We start from the raw sequence: 19,149 nt of genomic DNA on the forward strand, positions 1-19,149 counted from the left end.
TTGTATCTGTCTGGCTTATAGAAAAAGACTACATTTGGGCAGCCACGCTGAGACAAGAAGAAGGAAGATGAAAGAGGAGAAGCCGGTTTAACCAAAACAATTTTGAACAGAACCTGACCACACATATTGCTTGCTATGCAGTTTTGTAATGACTCGTTAGTAATATAGATTCCATACCTCCTGTTTTCTCACAAACATATTTTCTGCTTCTGCCCTTAGGGTTCTCTCTGGGTGGGTTTTAATAAGTGCAGACATGTATCTAGGTGTTAAATCCCTGTCAGACCAGCCACTGAGGCTGTTGTAATACCAGGAGAACCACAGTCACCAATAGGATACACTGTGTACTGCTTACTGGTGGAGGAGCCTGTCTTGTGGGGAGAGGTGGCATGGAGGAAGCAAGCAGAGAGGCAGCGTCAGCATCAGGAGTAGTAATGGCAGAGTGGTAGCGGTAACAGCAGTACCTGGGCAAGCAGAATTTGAGGCATCGAGGAACTGCATCCAGGAGGTACTCAGTCTGAGTTTAGACCGGTGGCACGTTAATATGGGATTCTTGAGTAGGAAGGGATGTTGAAGAGGGTCGGGCATAGCTTAGGATAATTAGAATTGCAGAAGAGTTTGTGATGTGGCCTCTTGATGGTACGAGAGGAAGTTTGGGGATGAGGAGGAATGAAATAAAATTAGTTTAGGGTGAGAAGAGGGATGGGAGGAAGAGAAGACATTTGAGATGGGTCGTTAAATGCTTAAGAATTGTGGCTATGGCTCTCTGTGCTGTGAACATGAAAGTTTGAACTGCTTCAGGTTCACAATGGTAGTGATCTGGGATTTTTTACATCCTGGACAAAAGCTTTAAATTAAAAGGTAGTGGTGGCCTCATCTTTTTTCTACCATGCTAAAGAATTGGTTGATCAGCCATACCCATAAGCAAATCTTAGGGTACAGAGCTCAGACAGACCTGTTTTCCTCTGGCAAACTAGCCAGATTGGTGGTTGTATGGTGGTGTATGCAAAAATGCTTTCTGCAGGAATCCCTAGTGTTACAAAATTTATTTAATTAGAAGTCAAAATCAGTAAACCAGAAGGCTACTTTATCCTTTTTTTCTTTTTTTAATAGTGTTTATATTCTGCACTGCTGACAGAACTGGCAGCTATGATGAAGAAAATTAGAAGCTGTTGACATGGATTAGTCATTCACAAAAGTTACTCTTAGCTACGTTAGAAATGTCACGTCTCTGGTTCATGTAAGTTATTGTTGTAGACAACTGGATATGTTGTCTGTTCTGTTGTCTAATAACAGCAGTAAAGTATTAGTGCTGAAAAATGCATGTTGGACAGAGGGAATGATATGTTCTTTTTCACTGATGAACAGAATCCATCCCTTAAAAACAAGGTTGAGTTGTACCTCAAGGCACAGAGTGAAGGAAAATGTCCTTCCTTAAAAACTTATTTAAAGACATTCTGATATGATTGAAAAAGCATGTTACTCGTTTCAAATATGCTTGTAGCATACTCCAGTCCAGGCCAGAAGATAATGAGACCCCTGAAGCTATTATTGAGAAACTATTCAAATGCTAAAAGGAAGTTAATACTGGTGTACCACAAGAAAATGTGTACAACGAAAAAAAATGGAAAAAATGCCATTTTGGAATAATTTTTCTATTTATTTATGTTCTGGAAATATCATACAAAATAAAGTGAAGATTAAGTTAGTTACTATAGTCTTGAGTTAATAGTAATTTTCATTCATTTTGTCATGTTGGGATTTTGCCTCTTGGCTCCTATGTGTGAAGGGATGGTGTTCAGATTTAAGAGTAAGAATATACAAGTTTCCTAGAGTCCCTATGAAAGAAAGATCTAGAGAAAAGAAAGGGAATGGGAGAGAGAGGAGAGGAGGAGGGGAGGGAAGGAGCAAGTGGTTTCTACTCACATAGGGCAGAAGGAGCCTGAATACCTTGTGACTTAAATTGCTGGTTTTTCCTGTATTGCTGTCATACAATATATGCATTTCTACACTGTTTGTTTGAGATACCTTTTTCTGTCAGACTCTAAGGACCCACTTAACCTCTTATTGTATTGTAGGCAGATATTTTTAGTCTTAGAATTATTTCCTCTTTCAGATATCCTTCATTTTAAGACTTTCATTCTAATTCTTGTCTAATGATGTGATGTTTAAATTCTGTCCCTCAGATACTTGCCAAGCTAAGTATATTCACAATTTTAATTTTTATTTTTTTTCTTGGTGGGGAAGTAAGTCAGCTATTCCTTTGTATACTTACTGAAATTAGTAAATTATTAAATCTTTGGAATTGGGATAAAAAGTTGTCTAAAGTATATGCCTTATTTTGTAAATGTCTTTGCCCTTTGGCTTGCACATTTTTTAAAAGATTCTGATTTATTTAGCTTGTAGTCAGGCACCTATATAACCACTATGCAGCTCATAATTATTCTTTTACTAATTTTATTAATTTTAAAGGAGAACAGTTTCATTTTTTAATTGTGACATTTTAAAAAAGCTTTTTTTGCTTTATTTTTTTTTCACACTAAAATTAATTTTGTCAAAAAAATTCCAAACAATTTTTTAGGAGACATAGTCATGACTATTTGCAGAGTGAGGGCATATTGTTCCCTGAATATTAGTTGTGTGGCAGAAGTAACAAAAAATATTTCCCTTTGTTTGAGAAACTGTAGAGAAGGAATTTAGTCTTCAATAAACAGCTACACTTACTTTAAATGTTTTGTGTAAATGAAGAAGAAAGAGAAGCTTTTCTTCTGTGTCTTGTGAGCCTCCTGCTTACACCTTCAAAACCATAAGTCAGCTGATCCGAAATTGAATTATTTTTTACTTAAAAAGCTTTTCAATTTCTATCTCTGGTAGAAGGCTTACATTTAGAATCTGGATGGATTGGATCACAGCAGAGAAACTTTTGGCTAATGGTAATCAATGAAAGCAATTTGCCATGGGATTGATTCAGCCCTTTTCATTTTCAGTGTGGTGGGTTCGCCGTAGCTAACAGCCAAGCATGCATACAGCCACGCTCTCTCACTTCCTTCCCTCCCCTCCCCTGTAAGATAGGGGAGAAAATAGGAGGAACAGGAGTGAAAAGACTCATGAGTTGAAATAAAGACAGGGAAATCACTTTGCAAGTACTGTCATGGGCAGAACGACTTAGGGAATTTAACTTAATTTATTGCTGTGAAGCATAGTTATTTAGTTACTGATTGGGGTATTGGGAAACAACAAAAAAGGACAAAACATTTAAACATGCAGGAAAAACACCTTTCCTCCCACTTTCGATGGCTCAACTTCGGATTTCTCTCCTTCACCTTCCTAGTCTCCACTTCACACCTTCACTTCAGACTTCTCCTCCTGCCGTGTTACTGCCGTGTCTTGTGCTCAGTCCCTTCGATGAGGCAATGGGTGGCACAGGAGGACAAAGTCCATGCTTAGCCATTTCCCTCTGCCACTCCTTGTTGCTTGCTTTTTTCCTGTCACCTGGTGTGGGCCCTCCATGGGCCGCAGTCCCTTTGGGCACATATCTGCTCCAATGTTGAGCACCTCCTACTAGTCTCACCTTCTTGTTCCCTCCTGCTCCTCTCTCTCTGCTCACCACCACCCTTCTCTCTGTGTCCCTTCCTGCCCGCAGTGTTTTTCGCCTTTTCTTAAGATATGTTTCCCTAAGGTGCCACCAGCTTGGCTCATGGGCTCAGCTGTGTCCCGCAGTGGGTCCATTGCAGAGGCAGCTGGAACTGACTATATTTGACACAGGGCAGCCCCATGTCTCTTCTCACAGAGGTCTCCCCTGCAGTCCCCCACTGCCAACACATTGACACCTTATCCAGTAAATTACCATGAAAAAGTGGTGGATTCAGTGGCTTGGTAAACGGAGATAATCCAAATGCAGATACAAGTACGTTTTGTGTGCATAAACATGGGAGGCGTGTTTTTTTCTTATACTCTAATGTTTTTCATATTCTTTCTAATAGTGTTTCTGGGAAAGAATGCAAAGGTTGGACATAAGTAATAGTCCAGACACAACCATTTCCTCTCAGTTAGTTTACGTATCTTCTAATACAGCCGTTCTCAGTCTCTGTAGCGGCACAGACTGAACAGCTTCTCATGGACAAACAAGAGGGCTGCTTGCGGTATCCCTTTCTCCATCAAATGATCTACGTATATTGTATGATAAGTGCACCATAGCTCTCTCTTCTCCTACCCCTTATGTGATGGGATAAGCATATGCATCACTGTCCCATGATGAGAATGAATGCATCCCCATGGTGTGATGGGGGTCAGGGGAACATGTGTGATACTCGAGTGAGTGAATAGGCGTGTTCCAGTGACATGACCAAAATGCACACTGTCCATGCGAATTATTGTGCATTAACAAACTTGTTCGTGTCATATGTCAGGAGCTAAAGTGCCTTTACTTCTGTGACAAAGACCTCATGAAAGAAGGTAGTAGGATTTAGTAATGACTGGCCAGTCAAAGGTTTTGGTTGCCTTGTGTGTGGCTAGCCCTTTGTCAAGATGGCAGCAGGGAGTGGGCTGTGAACCACAGTCAGGCTGAGCTCGCAGTCTGTTGGTTGGTCACCTCTGACAACAGCTTCCTTAAAATATCATCTGACTTGAGTAACAGTGGGGAACGTATTTTCTACTCTGTCAGAGCTCTATCAAAGAGAAAGTTTATTTGTCTGATCAGATTTGTGATTGTAACCTAAATACAGTGTTGACTATAGCTCACTTCAATCAAAGAATTACCAATATTACTATAAAATAATCCTTGCTGTTGGATGTAATCACTGTTATATCAAATATCTTTTGTTTGAGAGTAATGAAAGAATGAAATATTTAAGGTGGAATATTCATCAAATTGCTATACAGTCTGGAAAGGAAAAATGCATCTCTTGGAGCAAAATTTTGCAACTAGAATTCGTGAAGAATTGTCCTTAGTTCTCAGATTTCAGTGGAATTACTCCCAAGAGTAAGAAACTGTTACACCAGTAAGACTGGTAGAGCACATTGTGTTGATTGAAAAATGTAGTGGTGGTTTTATTACACAAAGTTGTTTTTTCATATTTTATGCTGAGTGCACACAGGCAACCCACCATCAAGGTGGGATTTATTTCATATAACTTTATTCCTTTTGTATGCATCTAGTCTAAGCAAGGTGTTTAGTCTCTCTTTCTGTGGAAAAAGATCATGAGCTTCACTTCCAACATTTCATGACACCGATGTTAAGAAGAGGTGAATCATCCTCTTAAGGTGCCTGTCTCTTCCTGTTAATTAGAGAGGAAGCCTAGAAAATTAGCTCAGACTAAATGCCTAACTTTAAGATTAATACATTCAGATGGATTGGTTTGCACCATGAGTGCATAGTTGATAGGAGCCATCTAGGCATTTAACTTCTACATGAATAAAATTAATATTGGCTGAATGCAGCCTTTTCTCAATTTTTTCTATCTGGTACAATCTTCTGTATTGAGAGCCGTTGAGTGTTATCATAATGCAAGTATAAATAACAATAAAACTGTTTTAAAAACAATAATCCCATACTTTGAGAACAAATTAATGCAAATGCAACCTCTCTTTTCTTTAAGTGAAACATCTTTTGGAAATAGCATAACATACTGGATCATTTTATTGATGTGCTGCTTGCTGGCTTCATGTAGCAAAGAAGAATTAACTGGCCATTTCACTGCACTTTCTCTGATAAACCACTTTGACTAGAAAAGTGGTTGTAGATAGAGGAAAATCCAATAATATTATCTTATAAAATCCAAAGCTTTGATCTTGACAGACTCCAAAAGGTGCCAGTGAGTAACTCAGGGGAGAGAGATGGGGTGGGGGGGCTTGGATTTTGAGGGGTTTTACAGTGAGACAACTTAATAAATTAAATACAGATTTTCATTCATGTACATAGATACCTGAAGATGCGTATTGAAATTTAATGGCACTTTTCAAAAAAGCATTCTGGCTTTTCACAGACACAGATAACAGTTTATGGATACAGACAGACCCAGCCCTTTTTGCCCACACCGTGAGAGGACCGAATGCAAATCAGTTCCAACCTGGGAAACAGATAGTCGTCCTAATCTGTCGCTGAATCTGAAATGCCTAACCAATAGGTAAGATGGGAGATTCCTGTGTCACAGGCTTTTCCAGAAAAAAAAAAACCTAACAACTAATAAGCATGTCAAATGTGCCTGGACCTGAGGAAGCGGGAGGAGCACGTCTGGCTCTGAGGGCTGGGAGAGGATTCTGAGAAGGTATTTTACCAGGGAGGAGGAGAAATAACAAAATACTGAAAAATCAACATCAACAAATAGTGAGTTTACACTGTAAAAATAAATTTTGGAAGCAATCATATTACTGAAATTGGGCTACCAGTGATCAGTTAGGATGCTGTAACTGACTTTTTACATGGTATTAGCTTGTTGCAAATGCAAAATAATGTTTGTCTAAATGAATTAGCATTAGGAGCAGGCCAAAAGTGTATGCTTTAATTTCTCTTTTCACAGTCATATGACATAAAAGATGCAGCAGATAAGACTGACTTCAAGAGAGGAATTAATGGAGAGATTTGAACAAATCTTAAGGTGATGTCAGGAAATTATTAATATATAATACTACTGTGCCATTTGTTACAATTTAAAAACTTTCGGTTTTGTTTGTCATGAAGCTGAGGAATTTTCTCTTTCCATAATTTTATGAAGGGCAGGGTTGTCTTCTAGTTTGTTGACAGTGTGTTTTTTATGACTCTTAGGGAAATTTTTGGAGTTATGGCATTCAGTTAAGCAAGGTAATTTATTTTTTTTTTTTTGCATACTGCTTAAGGATAGCACAGCATTTTTTAATGAGGTGAATATCTTTAAATGTTGCTTATTTCATCAGAAAATACTATACCTTCAAGGATAAAGTATATTAAGCGTTTTCTCAAAGGATTCTGTTACATTAAAAGAGTAGTTCAGAGATAAATTGCTTAATCAAACTGAATAAAAATGCTTGGATGGTTCAGTTGGGAAGAGGGTTTCGAAAGAGTTTTGTATTGTTTTATTAAGAGATGCGTGTGTCTGTTGTAATCAGGATAAGGATGAAACAACTAGCCATATCTTGAGCCAGTCATCCGGGATGGAGAGGGACGGAAGGAAGGCAACTCTTCAGCTGTTATGATCTGCCAACATTTTTTAATGCAGAAAACTAAAACTTTAAAGAAATGTTTGGTAATTCCGTGTGAAATATCAACAAATAGTGGATTGTATCTATTATTTGTTTTCATCCTTTTGTTCTTACACATTTATGCTTAATTTTTTCATACAAATAGAAAATACGTATTATAATCCCAAAAATGTAATTTGAAGATATGTAGAAAAAGTAGGATATGTGTGTATATGCGCCGACGTATGTAGACAGATGTGTATATCGACGCATATATGTACATATGCACATATATAGGTTCATAGATAATGATTGAAGTGTTGTGGTTTGAAATAGCATGTATGAAATCCAAATTCTTGTATAACTCTTGTAGGATTTTAAGCATCTCTTAAATCTCTTCAACTTAGCAGCCACTTTTGGAAGAAAGAAGGTACTATGAGTCCTATTATGTCACGGGGAAAATGAAGCAAGAGATTTAAAATTGTACTTACGTGTCCTACATGTAATAAGGAAAAATATTGCCACTTGAATCTAAAACATGAACATTCAAAGCTGAAGCCTACTGCAGGAACATCTAAAGGATGTTGTGGAAGTAAGAAAAATCAAATTAGTTCAGTGCAAAAAAAAAAAACCAAACCAAAAGTTACTTGGTTCAAAATGGACTAAAACAAATTCATGAGGGTAAAAAGATCTACAGGGAGCTATTGAGTACAGTGCTCTCCTGTCCAAAGTACCCTAAATACTGACTGCGAAAAGGTAGAAGAGTGCACTAGTAACAGAATATACTTGCCCAGTTCTTACATTTCCTTAAGCATTTGAGTTGTCTGCTGTTAAGAGACCAAATACTAGGTTAAGTGGAAGCTTCATCTGATTTGGTGTAATCATTTTCATGTTAGGTCTGCACATGCCTGTCTTTTTACCATTAAAACCCCTGGTATGACATAGATGAGCCTCAGCATTCTCAGAACTTCATTCTTCTCATGTCCTTCCCTTTTTACTCCTCCAAATTTCTTTGCTGTTGTCCGTTCCACTCAATTTCATCCATCCAATTTTTATTTCTTTCTAAGCACATCACTTCAAGATGCATTAAAGTCTGCTGCAGAGAGAATACACCAGAGAAATCAGAGTTGTTGGGATTATTATTTTTTTTCCCAATTTCCTTGTTGGTTTCACTTCAGGGACATGGTATCAGGTGGAGACAAATAGCCCAATGCATGAGAGTGTCTGCAGATACTCCTTCAGAGTGGAGGAGTATCCACAATATTGTACCAGAGGCATCTTTCAAGACATTTTTTTGTTGATTTGCAATAGGAGAAATGGAGGCACTAAATGGAGCTAACTTCTGCAAGAATAGATTCAGACAATAAGATTTTCAGCCAGTTTGCAAATGACAGTGATCCAGTTGATACTGGGCACAGCTATTATTAACTTTGCTGTGTAGTTTTATTTAAAATATTATATAAAGAAGCTGTATAACATATACAGCAGAAGATTTTAAAGTTTCACCAAGGTGATTAATTTTCTTAGCTATGTTGGTGAATAGGTTATTTTCCTGCTGGTGTCTCTACACAGACTTGAAATTGCTTTAAAATTCAGATAAGTTGTGGTCAGTTAATTTCTAAGATATTTCACTCACTTTTTAGATTTCTTTCATTCTGGCAAATAAAATACAGCTACTGCTCAGGTTTCCAACAGTAACTTTGCTCAGTAAGAGGAAGAATAATTTGCTGTGTTCAGTAGTGGCTAAAGACCCCACACATAATCAAAAAGACTACTCTCTAGCTCCATACCTTCTAGTGAAAACACAGGATGTTTTGTTTGTACCAGTTGAATTGAACCTTGGAATTGCTGTTTGTAAAACTTGCAAAACCAGCTAGTTTTGTACCTTTAAAATGCTGCTTTTGTTAGTGGCAGGAGTATATGTATTCCTAGGTTTTATTCAGACATGAAGCCTACAGCAAAACTGAGGGCACTCAGTAATTTAGTGAAATAAATGTGCAGGTACTGCGAGCATCCATGCAACTTTATATGTCACCAATGTGTATGTAACCCTTCTCAGCGTCCCTGCTACCATGGGCCTTGAGACCCTCACAATCTGAACAGTGGAGTAGGAACACAAGATAGGGCAGCAGGTTGTTCCTACCCTGTGGGGTCAGGGTCTTAGTTGTTCTCTTGCAGTGTGTGGGAAGCGATTCACGCTTGTTTATCCTTTCAGGGAAGAAAGGAAAATCCACTCTGCATATTAAAAATCTGCACTGTGGCAGGTGCTACACAGCTTCATTAGTATGGTAATTTGATGAAGGTTGGTTAGATGCATCCCACCAAGCAGAACTGCATTTAGTAAATTGCTTCTCATGGAGTAAACCAGGTAATGATCTGTTGCCACAGTGATAAGGCTGGGATCTTTAGATGTTGCTGGCTGAAGTAAACCAGAACTGTTTTCATCACAGTGAGGCCAGTGGGTTATAAAGCATATGTTAAGCAGTAAAAATCAGCTAATACACTTACTAGAGTTTTATCTGTATGTGAACAAGCACTGAAAGAGTTAAAATCCTCTTTGCACCTATACTTTCTGACAGAATGGCAATAGTGAAGGTTGGGAATCAGAAGTCCCAGGCTGTGTTGGTTGATCCCCACTGTTTTGATCTCTTCTCACTTGTGTCAGTCCCAAGTCTTATATGCCTAGGCTCTTTCCAATCAGTTCTCTTCATCTGCCTTGATCATAGCTCTTCAGCTGTTTCGTCCCAGATACTCCCAGTTCTGTCACCTCTTTTCCTCGATTTGTTTTCCTATCCACTATCATAATATGCCTTCCAGTTTCTTAAACCCTCTACTATTTCTCCTCATTTCAACCTGCAATTCTCATTCCAGCTGGGTCTCAAGCTTCCCTTCTTGCTCTTTATTCAAGTCAGTGCAAGCTCTTCTAGTTCCGACTACTTCATCTTCTCTACAGATACTTTTACCCACCACACCTCACTGATTTATGAATTTCTCTCCCTTGATGTTTAGTCTCTTTGTACCAGCTCTTCCAGTTCTGGCTTCTTTATCTTCTCTCAAGTTACTTTTATCTACCATAACTCACTGATGTACAAGTTTTTTTCCTTCTTGACCTGCTGTCCCTATTCTGTCTGGAAATTCTTGTTTCTAGTTCCTTTTCCTGCACTTTCACTTTCAAATTGCTACCTCAGACTTAGCTTCCTCTGCTTTCCTTCTTGTCCCAGCATAATCCAGAGTGCAGGTGTGACTCACGCCTCATCTGCATTTGAAAAAGGCAGCCTGCATCCAGAAAAGATGGGAGTATTACTAGGGGCAAGAGAGAGTCTCCGTTCTTTTTTGATGTGTATACCTGGCACAGTCCATCACAGCCTAGAGACAATGAATTTCAGCTAGGGCATAGTCAATGCAGTTTAAACAGAGATATGACAAGTCCCGGTTTAGGTAAAATACCATTCGTGACATACGTATCTGCAAATAGACTGTGCTTTTATCATAAAAGCCTGTAATGGTATGTAGTATTCTATACAATATTTCTTCCGGTTTTAAGTTGGATATAGCACAAGCATTGTTTATAGAACATTGTGATACAATATAAAATATTTTTACATAATTTTGCTGCAGGTCCTGATATTTAAAACGTTTGTGAAGAACTTTTTCTTAAGCATTCCTTTCATTAATTTGATGATGCGTCTCTTCACCTCTTTTTCCGTAATACTTATTCCTGTCAAGAAACTTGAACTGGATTTTTCTTTTCCTGTGTTGAAGAGAAATTCAGTCCTTTTTTTTGTGCAATGAACCTTGGAAATTTTAGTCCTAAATTATTTCGGTTTCTGTGTTCCTCAAATCACATTTATATCTACCCCCCCCCCCCCCAAAAGAAAAAAACCTTATTTGCTCTCACTATTTATTACTGTATAGTGTGTCTGTGTATGCAAAAGTATTGTCACTGAGGTTGTAACTTGATCTTTTTTCTTTTCTATTATACAATCCAGGACAGTAATAGAACTAAATTAGATTAACAGCCAAATTAAAAGAAAGGTTTCTGTTCTTACACACCAGGAAGAAGATGAGACTCCTATTATTTCTAATAATTTGCCAGTGTGCCATAAACAGTGTCAAAACACACAGTGCTTCAAATCCCAATGTCATTTTAATGATGGCTGATGATCTTGGTATTGGAGACCTGGGATGTTACGGGAACAGAACCTTGAGGTATGATGATACATTTGGGGGAGTCATAGCTTTATATTTAGTTTTTCTATGAATTTGTAAAGTTAAAGACCCCAAAACATTCAGAGATTTGATTAGATTCTTTATAAGTAGCCAGAGTCAATAACCTTTCCAGAGACTAGAATATTGGATCTTTGTTTTCTTTTCTTGTTAAGAAGACTTTTCTGATGTATTCATCCTGCTGAAAAGTTGCATCATAAACAGAGAATTGGGCAACCAACCAAATAAGGGTAGGTCTAGAGAAGCAACGTATAGTCAACAGTTTTCATTTAAAATATACATGACGCAAATGCTATGAATTGAGCATATTCTGAAGCACTCATGATTTGAGACAAGCTTGTCTCTAACCAATTGGAAATAAAGTGCTGAGTTTTTTTCCTTCATTTATCTTCATTCTGTAGTCAATAAATTCATTAAAACAAATGTTAATACACCTGAGTAATGCCGTGGTGTTCCCCAGTATGATCCTTACTACCAGCTTAGGTATGATGGTTGTGTAAACAGCGTAAGTTGTACCTCTTCTTGGTGTTCAGCGCTGCAAAGTATTTGATCAAGTTAAATAAAACATTCAGACTAAAAGCACTGTCCTGTCAGATGTTAAATACTCTTGTTCCTGCTGAAGTTAGTTAGAAGTAAAAACTCCCCCTAACTGAAAAACAAAAAAACAAAACCCAAAAAACCTCAAGTTACAGCTAGTTTTAAACAGGAAACAAGTATATGCAACAACAATGCTTGGATCACTCCCCTCACAAGGACCAGAACTGCTCCAAGGTCTATGTTCTTTGATGTGAGAATTCCAGAATTAGATCTTTGGAGTATGAAGAAATTTCATCATACTGCTTGTTATCAGTAAGTGACATCATGGATAGCAAAGAAGTCTGTTAGGAAGTTAATGTTTCTGTCTATTCAGACTTAGATGAGGGGAGCACTAGTGTGTCTTGAGGTCATAGTCATTAATCTCAAAGGTCAGGGACCTATTAGAGCATGCTGCATCTCCTGGCCAGTCTGCATTCCTAGTTTTTTTCTGTAGAACCATGGACACAGGATTTCTTCCTGCAGGAACCAGTTTTCATCTGCATGATGAGCCAGGTCACAGACAAGTTTCCCATGCAGATATGGAAACACGGATGTGTTCCTGGGTGTAACATTGCACACATAGTCATGTCAGATGTAAACATTGTTAATAAAGAGCCTAACACAGTCATAACCATTTGAATCTCCCCTAATAACTGATGGCACCACGTAACATTACCCCTACCTGAAAAAGAATTTTGCTAGGGAAAGACAGAAGTGACACCAAGTAGGGAGTAAGGAGGCACTACCTTTCTGCAGTCTCTCCTCTCCCCATTACTATAGCGGAAAGGCCATGTAAGTAGCAAAGTTACAGTTCTGGGTCAAGGAATGCATTAAAAAGGGTTGCAATACAATACGTCCAGGTGTCACAGTTTAGTGCTGGCCATGAAGAGTGGATGAAAGTGGGGAAAAAGATTTTTGACACAGTGCCACAGTGTCTGGCTTGGGTGTTGACACCTAATGTAAAAGTATTTGGCACGACAGTGTTTAGAATTGCGCACCACTATGGTTTTGATAATTTGCGTACAGTAAGTCTCAGCTTGATTTTCCTGATAGTTTTTGCCTCAGATGCCTTGATCTCACCATGCCCATTTCCAAATAATCATCTTTGTGTATTCTTTTATTTTTTTCCTGCTTATGTTTTTCTAGAACCCCTAATATTGACAGGCTAGCAGAGAAAGGAGTGACACTTACTCAGCATATAGCAGCATCCCCACTTTGTACTCCAAGCAGGGCAGCTTTCCTGACAGGGCGGTATCCTATCAGATCAGGTAAAATCCCATTTCTTTATGTATATATAGATGTCATATTTTATTTGCAGTAAACTGTATGCATTTTTTTCTCTGGCCTTTCATGATGTCTTTATCATTACCAGGTTGGGTACTCATTTCAGTGACTAATCAAGCTCAGCAGAGATGGTCAACATTTGAAATCTTCCATATATAGTCATAATTTTCACATTTCAGAAGAGTTAACACAAAAATAAAGCTTTTTTTGATGAGAAAAAGATTTTTTTAAAATACTGAGGAAAAAATCTTATTGTGGTTATTTAATGTAAGAAGCAGACAAATTCTGTCTACTTCCTCCGCTCTTTGCCTGCTTCCCCAGTTGCATTCAGGCTGCTCCCAGGATGGTGGGCAGCCTAAGTGTTGAACATCACAGAGATGCATCTTAGAAAGGCACAATGGAAGAACCCAGTGTAAATCCTTCTGCTCAGGCATTTCTGTTTCTACAAAACCTTTTGGTTTAGACAAATTGTTATTTTTTTGGAGGTGGGGGGTTGGGGTGGGAAGGACAGTTCATGACTGTATTCCAGCAGCCCTTAGAAGTGGGAAGAAGAAAGCAAAAAATCTCTCTTCTAAGTATTTTTGTTCCATATCTGCCTATACATAGTTAAGTATCCTATGAATACATGCATTTAATAGCTTCTCTTACTTTTAAAGTACCTGATCCAAAGCCCATTTGAGTCAGTGAAGATCCAGTCTGTTTATTTTAGTGTGCTGGGACTGAGCCCCTCAGTGCTTAGCCATGCAACTTTAACATTCCCTTAACATCATTTTTAGCAAGGATCATTATACATTAATCAGATCACTTGTTCATTAGTGATAAAACATCCTGTCCTTGCTTCTGGGAATGAAAGCAAAGCAAGACTCTGGAGCCTACTTGATACGTTCGTGCTCATTCAAATCAAGTAACAAGCTTCTGCAAAAGTGCCGGTTAATATAACTTGCTAAATTTTCCATTACATTCAGCTGCAAAGGAAAATTTTATATACCTGTTACAGATATACTGCTATTAATATTTACTGTAGGTAAAGCCACAGGTCACTTTCTATTACGATCCTTGTTCTTATTTCTGAAAAACTAGCATTTGAACTGATATTTTTCTTAACTGATCTGCTCTCAGTCACACCTAACCATTTCCATGTTGGTGTAAAAATTGAACTTTGTCTTAATTAAATTACAAAATTGCTAAATATGGACTACTTCCAAACATCAGTAAAGGATTATTGTAGAAGATACTAGAATCATGATGTGGAAAAAACTGTTAGAAATTTAAAACTCCTGCTAATAGAGCTGAAGAAAAATATTCCAAAATGCACTATTTGATGAGACACAAACTCAGAGTAAGGTAATGATGAAAAAAAATAAAATAAATCATGGTTCTGTGCTTTCATTCTGGTAACTTAAGGGAATTACGCTGATTTCAGTTACAAGAGGTGGAAGTACATGAAATATAAATAAATATGTAATAAGTAAATTATAAATATCTATAGATGAGTAAAACTACCTAAACTGTTGATCAATAAAGCTAGCTGGGGTGAAAAACTGAAGTCAACATTTGAAGGGTAGGTTGAGTTCTCTTTGACAAACCAAGCTAACGAGTCTTTTTCTCATCTAACCACAAGGGATACCTGAGGGAAGATTCTGGTTGTCTACATCAGTCATGTAACTTTGGCACTGCAATCATCCAGTTGCATAATTCAGACTTCCTGGAGATACATCTGCACAGATTTGCATAGATATTCTGTGTTCTGTCTGTCTATACTTGGAGCCAGCTCTCATCTGGAATCCTAGTAATCTAATTTTCATGAACCTGAGCTCTCAAGTTCCTCGTACTGAGAGTAGTTTATAAGTTCAAGTTTGTGTTCCTCAGATTCTCGGCATATTGAAATTACTGTGACTTATTTAGATGTTATGTTGTTAGCTGATACCTGATACTGCTTTAATGCACTCTGTGTGCATTGAATGTTGTGTCTTCATGCCATTGGAGCACTGGTCCTCTCCCATCAAATCTGAGAGCCCTAGCCACCCTTGTTTCCAGAATCAGACTCTCTCTTGCATTTTTTTGACCTCATGACATTTACATACCCAGCTGTAAGACTGCCCTGTTTCGACTGGCTTCTCTCAAATAACCTTAAAGGCCTGTAGAAAACCACGTATGAGGAAAGTGGAAGTTCTGAGAGTACAACTTGGGAGTGATCTGGCTTAGTTCTCAGCTCCATTCCTTCCCTGCGTACAAGAAAAATAAATTATTCAAGCTTAACTTCTTTCAGATATGTTATACCTTAGAACATCTATAGAAGGGGATGCAGCTGTTTGTGTGATGTCTGGCCCCACGGTTATAAGCAGAGAAATTTTTCTCCACTTCTCGTGTTCTGGTGTCAATACAGAAAAGACCTTGCTCAGCTAAATGAATGATTGTGTCTGCCACTTGCAACATGTTACCTGATGGTAATATGCCATTTATTGATACCATCTGAAGCAAAATAGTGCATGCAGAAAGAATGAATGGAAATTGCTTCGCTGTATTATCCAAGTCTCATTAATTTTCATTGTGTTTAGGAATGGCTGCCTTCTCACGAGTTGGTGTCTTCTTGTTTTCTGCCTCTTCTGGGGGACTTCCTTCTGAAGAAATAACTTTCTCCAAACTCCTGAAGCAAAGAGGTTATGCAACAGCCCTAATAGGTAAAATTGCATAGATAGACAGCATTATTTTTCATTCATTTCAATCAAAAGAACATTAGCTTTCCATATAGGCTATTAAGGGTCTGCATTAAGCTTTTTTCCTCCACAGTGTAATGAGTTTATTTTTCTGGCACAAAGCTGAACACATTCCCATGCACATGTGAAACACTAATCGGGTAAGTATGTCTAATTCACTTGTGTAGTTATGGTCTCATTGCGCAAGGTACTGAAGAAACATGATGAACAAATTGAAAATTAGTCAAGCTCTTGAAAAAGTTTTCAGTATAAATAGGAGTTTGATTACAGCAGAGAGACGATGAGGGATCAATCATAGGATACAAGTCAGCACAGTGGTGGGATTCATTTCACCAGTTTTCAAATATCCATAAGTAGATAATGTAGTACCGGGGCTAACTATCTGGATTCTCTTGTTAGTCATCAGACAGAAATGGGCATTTCTAGGAAATTTGTCTCGTCCTGTGGTAGATGTTTAATGTAATATAAAAATGTGTTTCTCTCTCATTATAAAGATAGTTCAGACAACTAAATACAGCATAAATATCAGGTGATTGGTATGCCACTAGATGAATATTAAACAGAATTGGAATGGGTATCATAAGGGTATAACATTTAAATAATGCATTTTTTTTTTTCCTAATTTGTGCTTACATTTTAGAAGATTTTTGTGAAATAAAACTTGTATTACATGATGCATTTCTCTATTGGAATTGCTTGGAAGTAGTTCTTCAGAGAACATCATACTGGAATGTTATAGTTGATGGATGCACCCAATTTGATTTTTAAATGTAACAAAAGCTTGCAATTTTGTGAGAAATTTTTGTTTAAAAAATCAGGCTATTTAGCAAGGCTAACAATTCACACCACTGTTCAAAAAATACTCATATTATGTAGATAACCAATGTCAATGTTCCTAACTAAAAATCCTACTTAGCTATACCCCAGCCTTAGAAAGTACAAAATACCTTGATGTCCTGACAGATTCAAAACAGAACACCAGAAAATCTTAGCAGAAGGATGTTTAGTTTGAGTGTGTTTGAACCATAGTGCAAAAAAGCCGTTCATAATTTGTCATGTTCATCGTGGAGTTAATTCCTATTGCAGTTAAAGGCTACCAAAAAAAATTTTCCCTTTGTAACAAGCAGTGTAATACAACTCTATTTTCTGGGGCTGACCTAGGTAATGTTCTTGGTTTACTACTTTCACTGCAACATGACACCTTGCCACTTAGATCTCCAGAAGTTATCTCCATGATGCTTGATGAACAATTCTTTCAAGTGACCTGAATGATAGCTATGAAACCATAAGATGCAATTAATAAAATTTAAAAATATAATAATAAATTACCATATCCTTAGAGCATAATGAAATCTTCCAAAAATCAAGAAGTGCATTAAAATTAAGAATAAAGCGTATGTAAATAACAAAAAGAAAAATTATGTCGATTTGAAGACTAGATAGGCAGATTCTGATTCCTAACCAGCCCATTTTCTGCCTCTGCTGGTATTCTTATCACATCGTTTTGGTCTAGGTCAGGGAGTCTTTGCTTGGTTCAATCTAACTCAGCAGTTCCCAAACAATTAATTGTCAAATCCTGCACCAGTGATGGATTGGCATAAGGGTAATTTGAAGCCTTTCAGTACCTCAAGCCTGTACTGTCACTTCTTTTTTTTTTTTTTTGCCAAGTTTCTCTCCCCTTTACTCTATAAGGACATTTTTTTTCTTTCCTAAATGCATTTTCCTTTCTTTTTTTTTCCCTTTTCTGAATATATGCTTCCTCTTGCTTGATACATGCCTAAATATATTTCAGCTATAAATCTACTTTATGTATACATTTTTTAGCTCATTGTTCTTCCCCTGTGACACAAAGAAGGTGACATCCAGTAGATCTGGCAGGAAGAGACACAGTCAGAAGATCTGCAACAAAACCAGGTTTTCTCAAAAGAGGCAGACAAATTGAATGTGTAATGTTTCACCAGTTAAGGATCCTGGACGGTAGCAAGAAATGTTAATGTATTGTAAGAAATAGCTATTCATAATGCAAAAATTCCACTGAAAGTAGGTAGGTATTATTTTAACTGTTGCTATACTCAATTACAGTTGAGTAAAAGTCAACTTTTCCTCACTACTGTTATCCAATGTGTTGTCTAGCATCCAGAGAAGTTTAAAATCCACCTATGTAGGTTTTCTTGAAAGTTTAAAATACTAATGGATGAACTGTGACTTGTATCTTTCCTCCAGAATGAGGTGTGGTAATATTTGGACACATCACAGTAGTGAGGTGTCCAATATGAGACTGTGAGTCTGTGGAGTAGGATTAATAGAACAGCTTAAAATCTGACCATATTAATAAAATATGCATATATACTTTATATTATTATTGCTATGTACTTCATATAAATATATTTCTTTGAGCACATAAAATATTTATGTTTGCATCTTGCTCTGCATCTTGCATCTTACCATTTATCTGAAGAGCACAAAATCATACCAAAAGAAATATATCATTATATACAACTCAGTCTTCAGATTTCTCCCTTTTCAACTGTCTGAGGGAAAAGTAGAGGGGAAACATGGATTTTTGCAGCCTTTCCAGCATTCCAGCCAAATGAAATTTCTTGGCTGAATAAGACTTGCCTCTCATTTCCACTTGCCTTTCCTTGCGTTGCTTTTGCTCTGCAGAAATCTTAATTGTGGCCGAAGGAGAGGGAAAAAAGCCTAAGTGTCAAATTATTAAGGTATGCATTACAAATAACAGTGTAAATTTCACTGAAAAACTTGGTAGAATCTGCTGAAATGTGTATGATGCTTGTGTGAAGTGTCCATACTACAAAGCTTCACTTGGCAAAGAGGTGAGAGCATTTTGCACTACTCTCAGATTCAGAAAGGTCCCAGAGCGTAAAGCACGTTGCAATAATCTATTGAAACACAAGCTCAAGGCAGGGGTTGTTGTCACAAGGAATGAAACAAAACATGTGTTGTAGACCCAGTCATTACTTGCTTTTTTATAGTGACGCAGGATCTATCAAAACCCTCTACCCCGTCAGCCATTTGAGAATGGCAATTGTGTCTTTCCATCATAGCTGCTGATGTAATTTGAACCAGTGCTTCTGTTGTTTTTCCCAGCTAACCTCCTGTCTGTTTTGTTTGGCTTAAGTTGCTTCTGAACAAATCTTTTTTTGAGGCCCAAGTTCACCTTGACATTGAACAA

The 19,149-nt window shown here is 37.6% G+C and overlaps 1 protein-coding gene across 1 annotated transcript in view; it reads left to right on the forward strand.

Annotated features, from left to right (window-relative positions):
- The first annotated feature begins 11,215 nt into the window (after positions 1-11,215).
- STS (steroid sulfatase) overlaps positions 11,216-19,149 on the forward strand; it is a 95,771-nt gene continuing 87,837 nt past the window's right edge. The window contains exons 1-3 of the mRNA XM_086481655.1: positions 11,216-11,361; positions 13,102-13,223; positions 15,798-15,920. Of these exons, the coding sequence (XP_086337781.1) occupies positions 11,216-11,361; positions 13,102-13,223; positions 15,798-15,920 (391 nt within the window). The remainder of the gene's footprint in view (positions 11,362-13,101; positions 13,224-15,797; positions 15,921-19,149) is intronic.

This window comes from Leptosomus discolor, chromosome 1 (genome assembly GCF_034619465.1).
Source record: "Leptosomus discolor isolate bLepDis1 chromosome 1, bLepDis1.hap2, whole genome shotgun sequence".
In the NCBI taxonomy this organism is placed as follows: domain Eukaryota; kingdom Metazoa; phylum Chordata; class Aves; order Leptosomiformes; family Leptosomidae; genus Leptosomus; species Leptosomus discolor.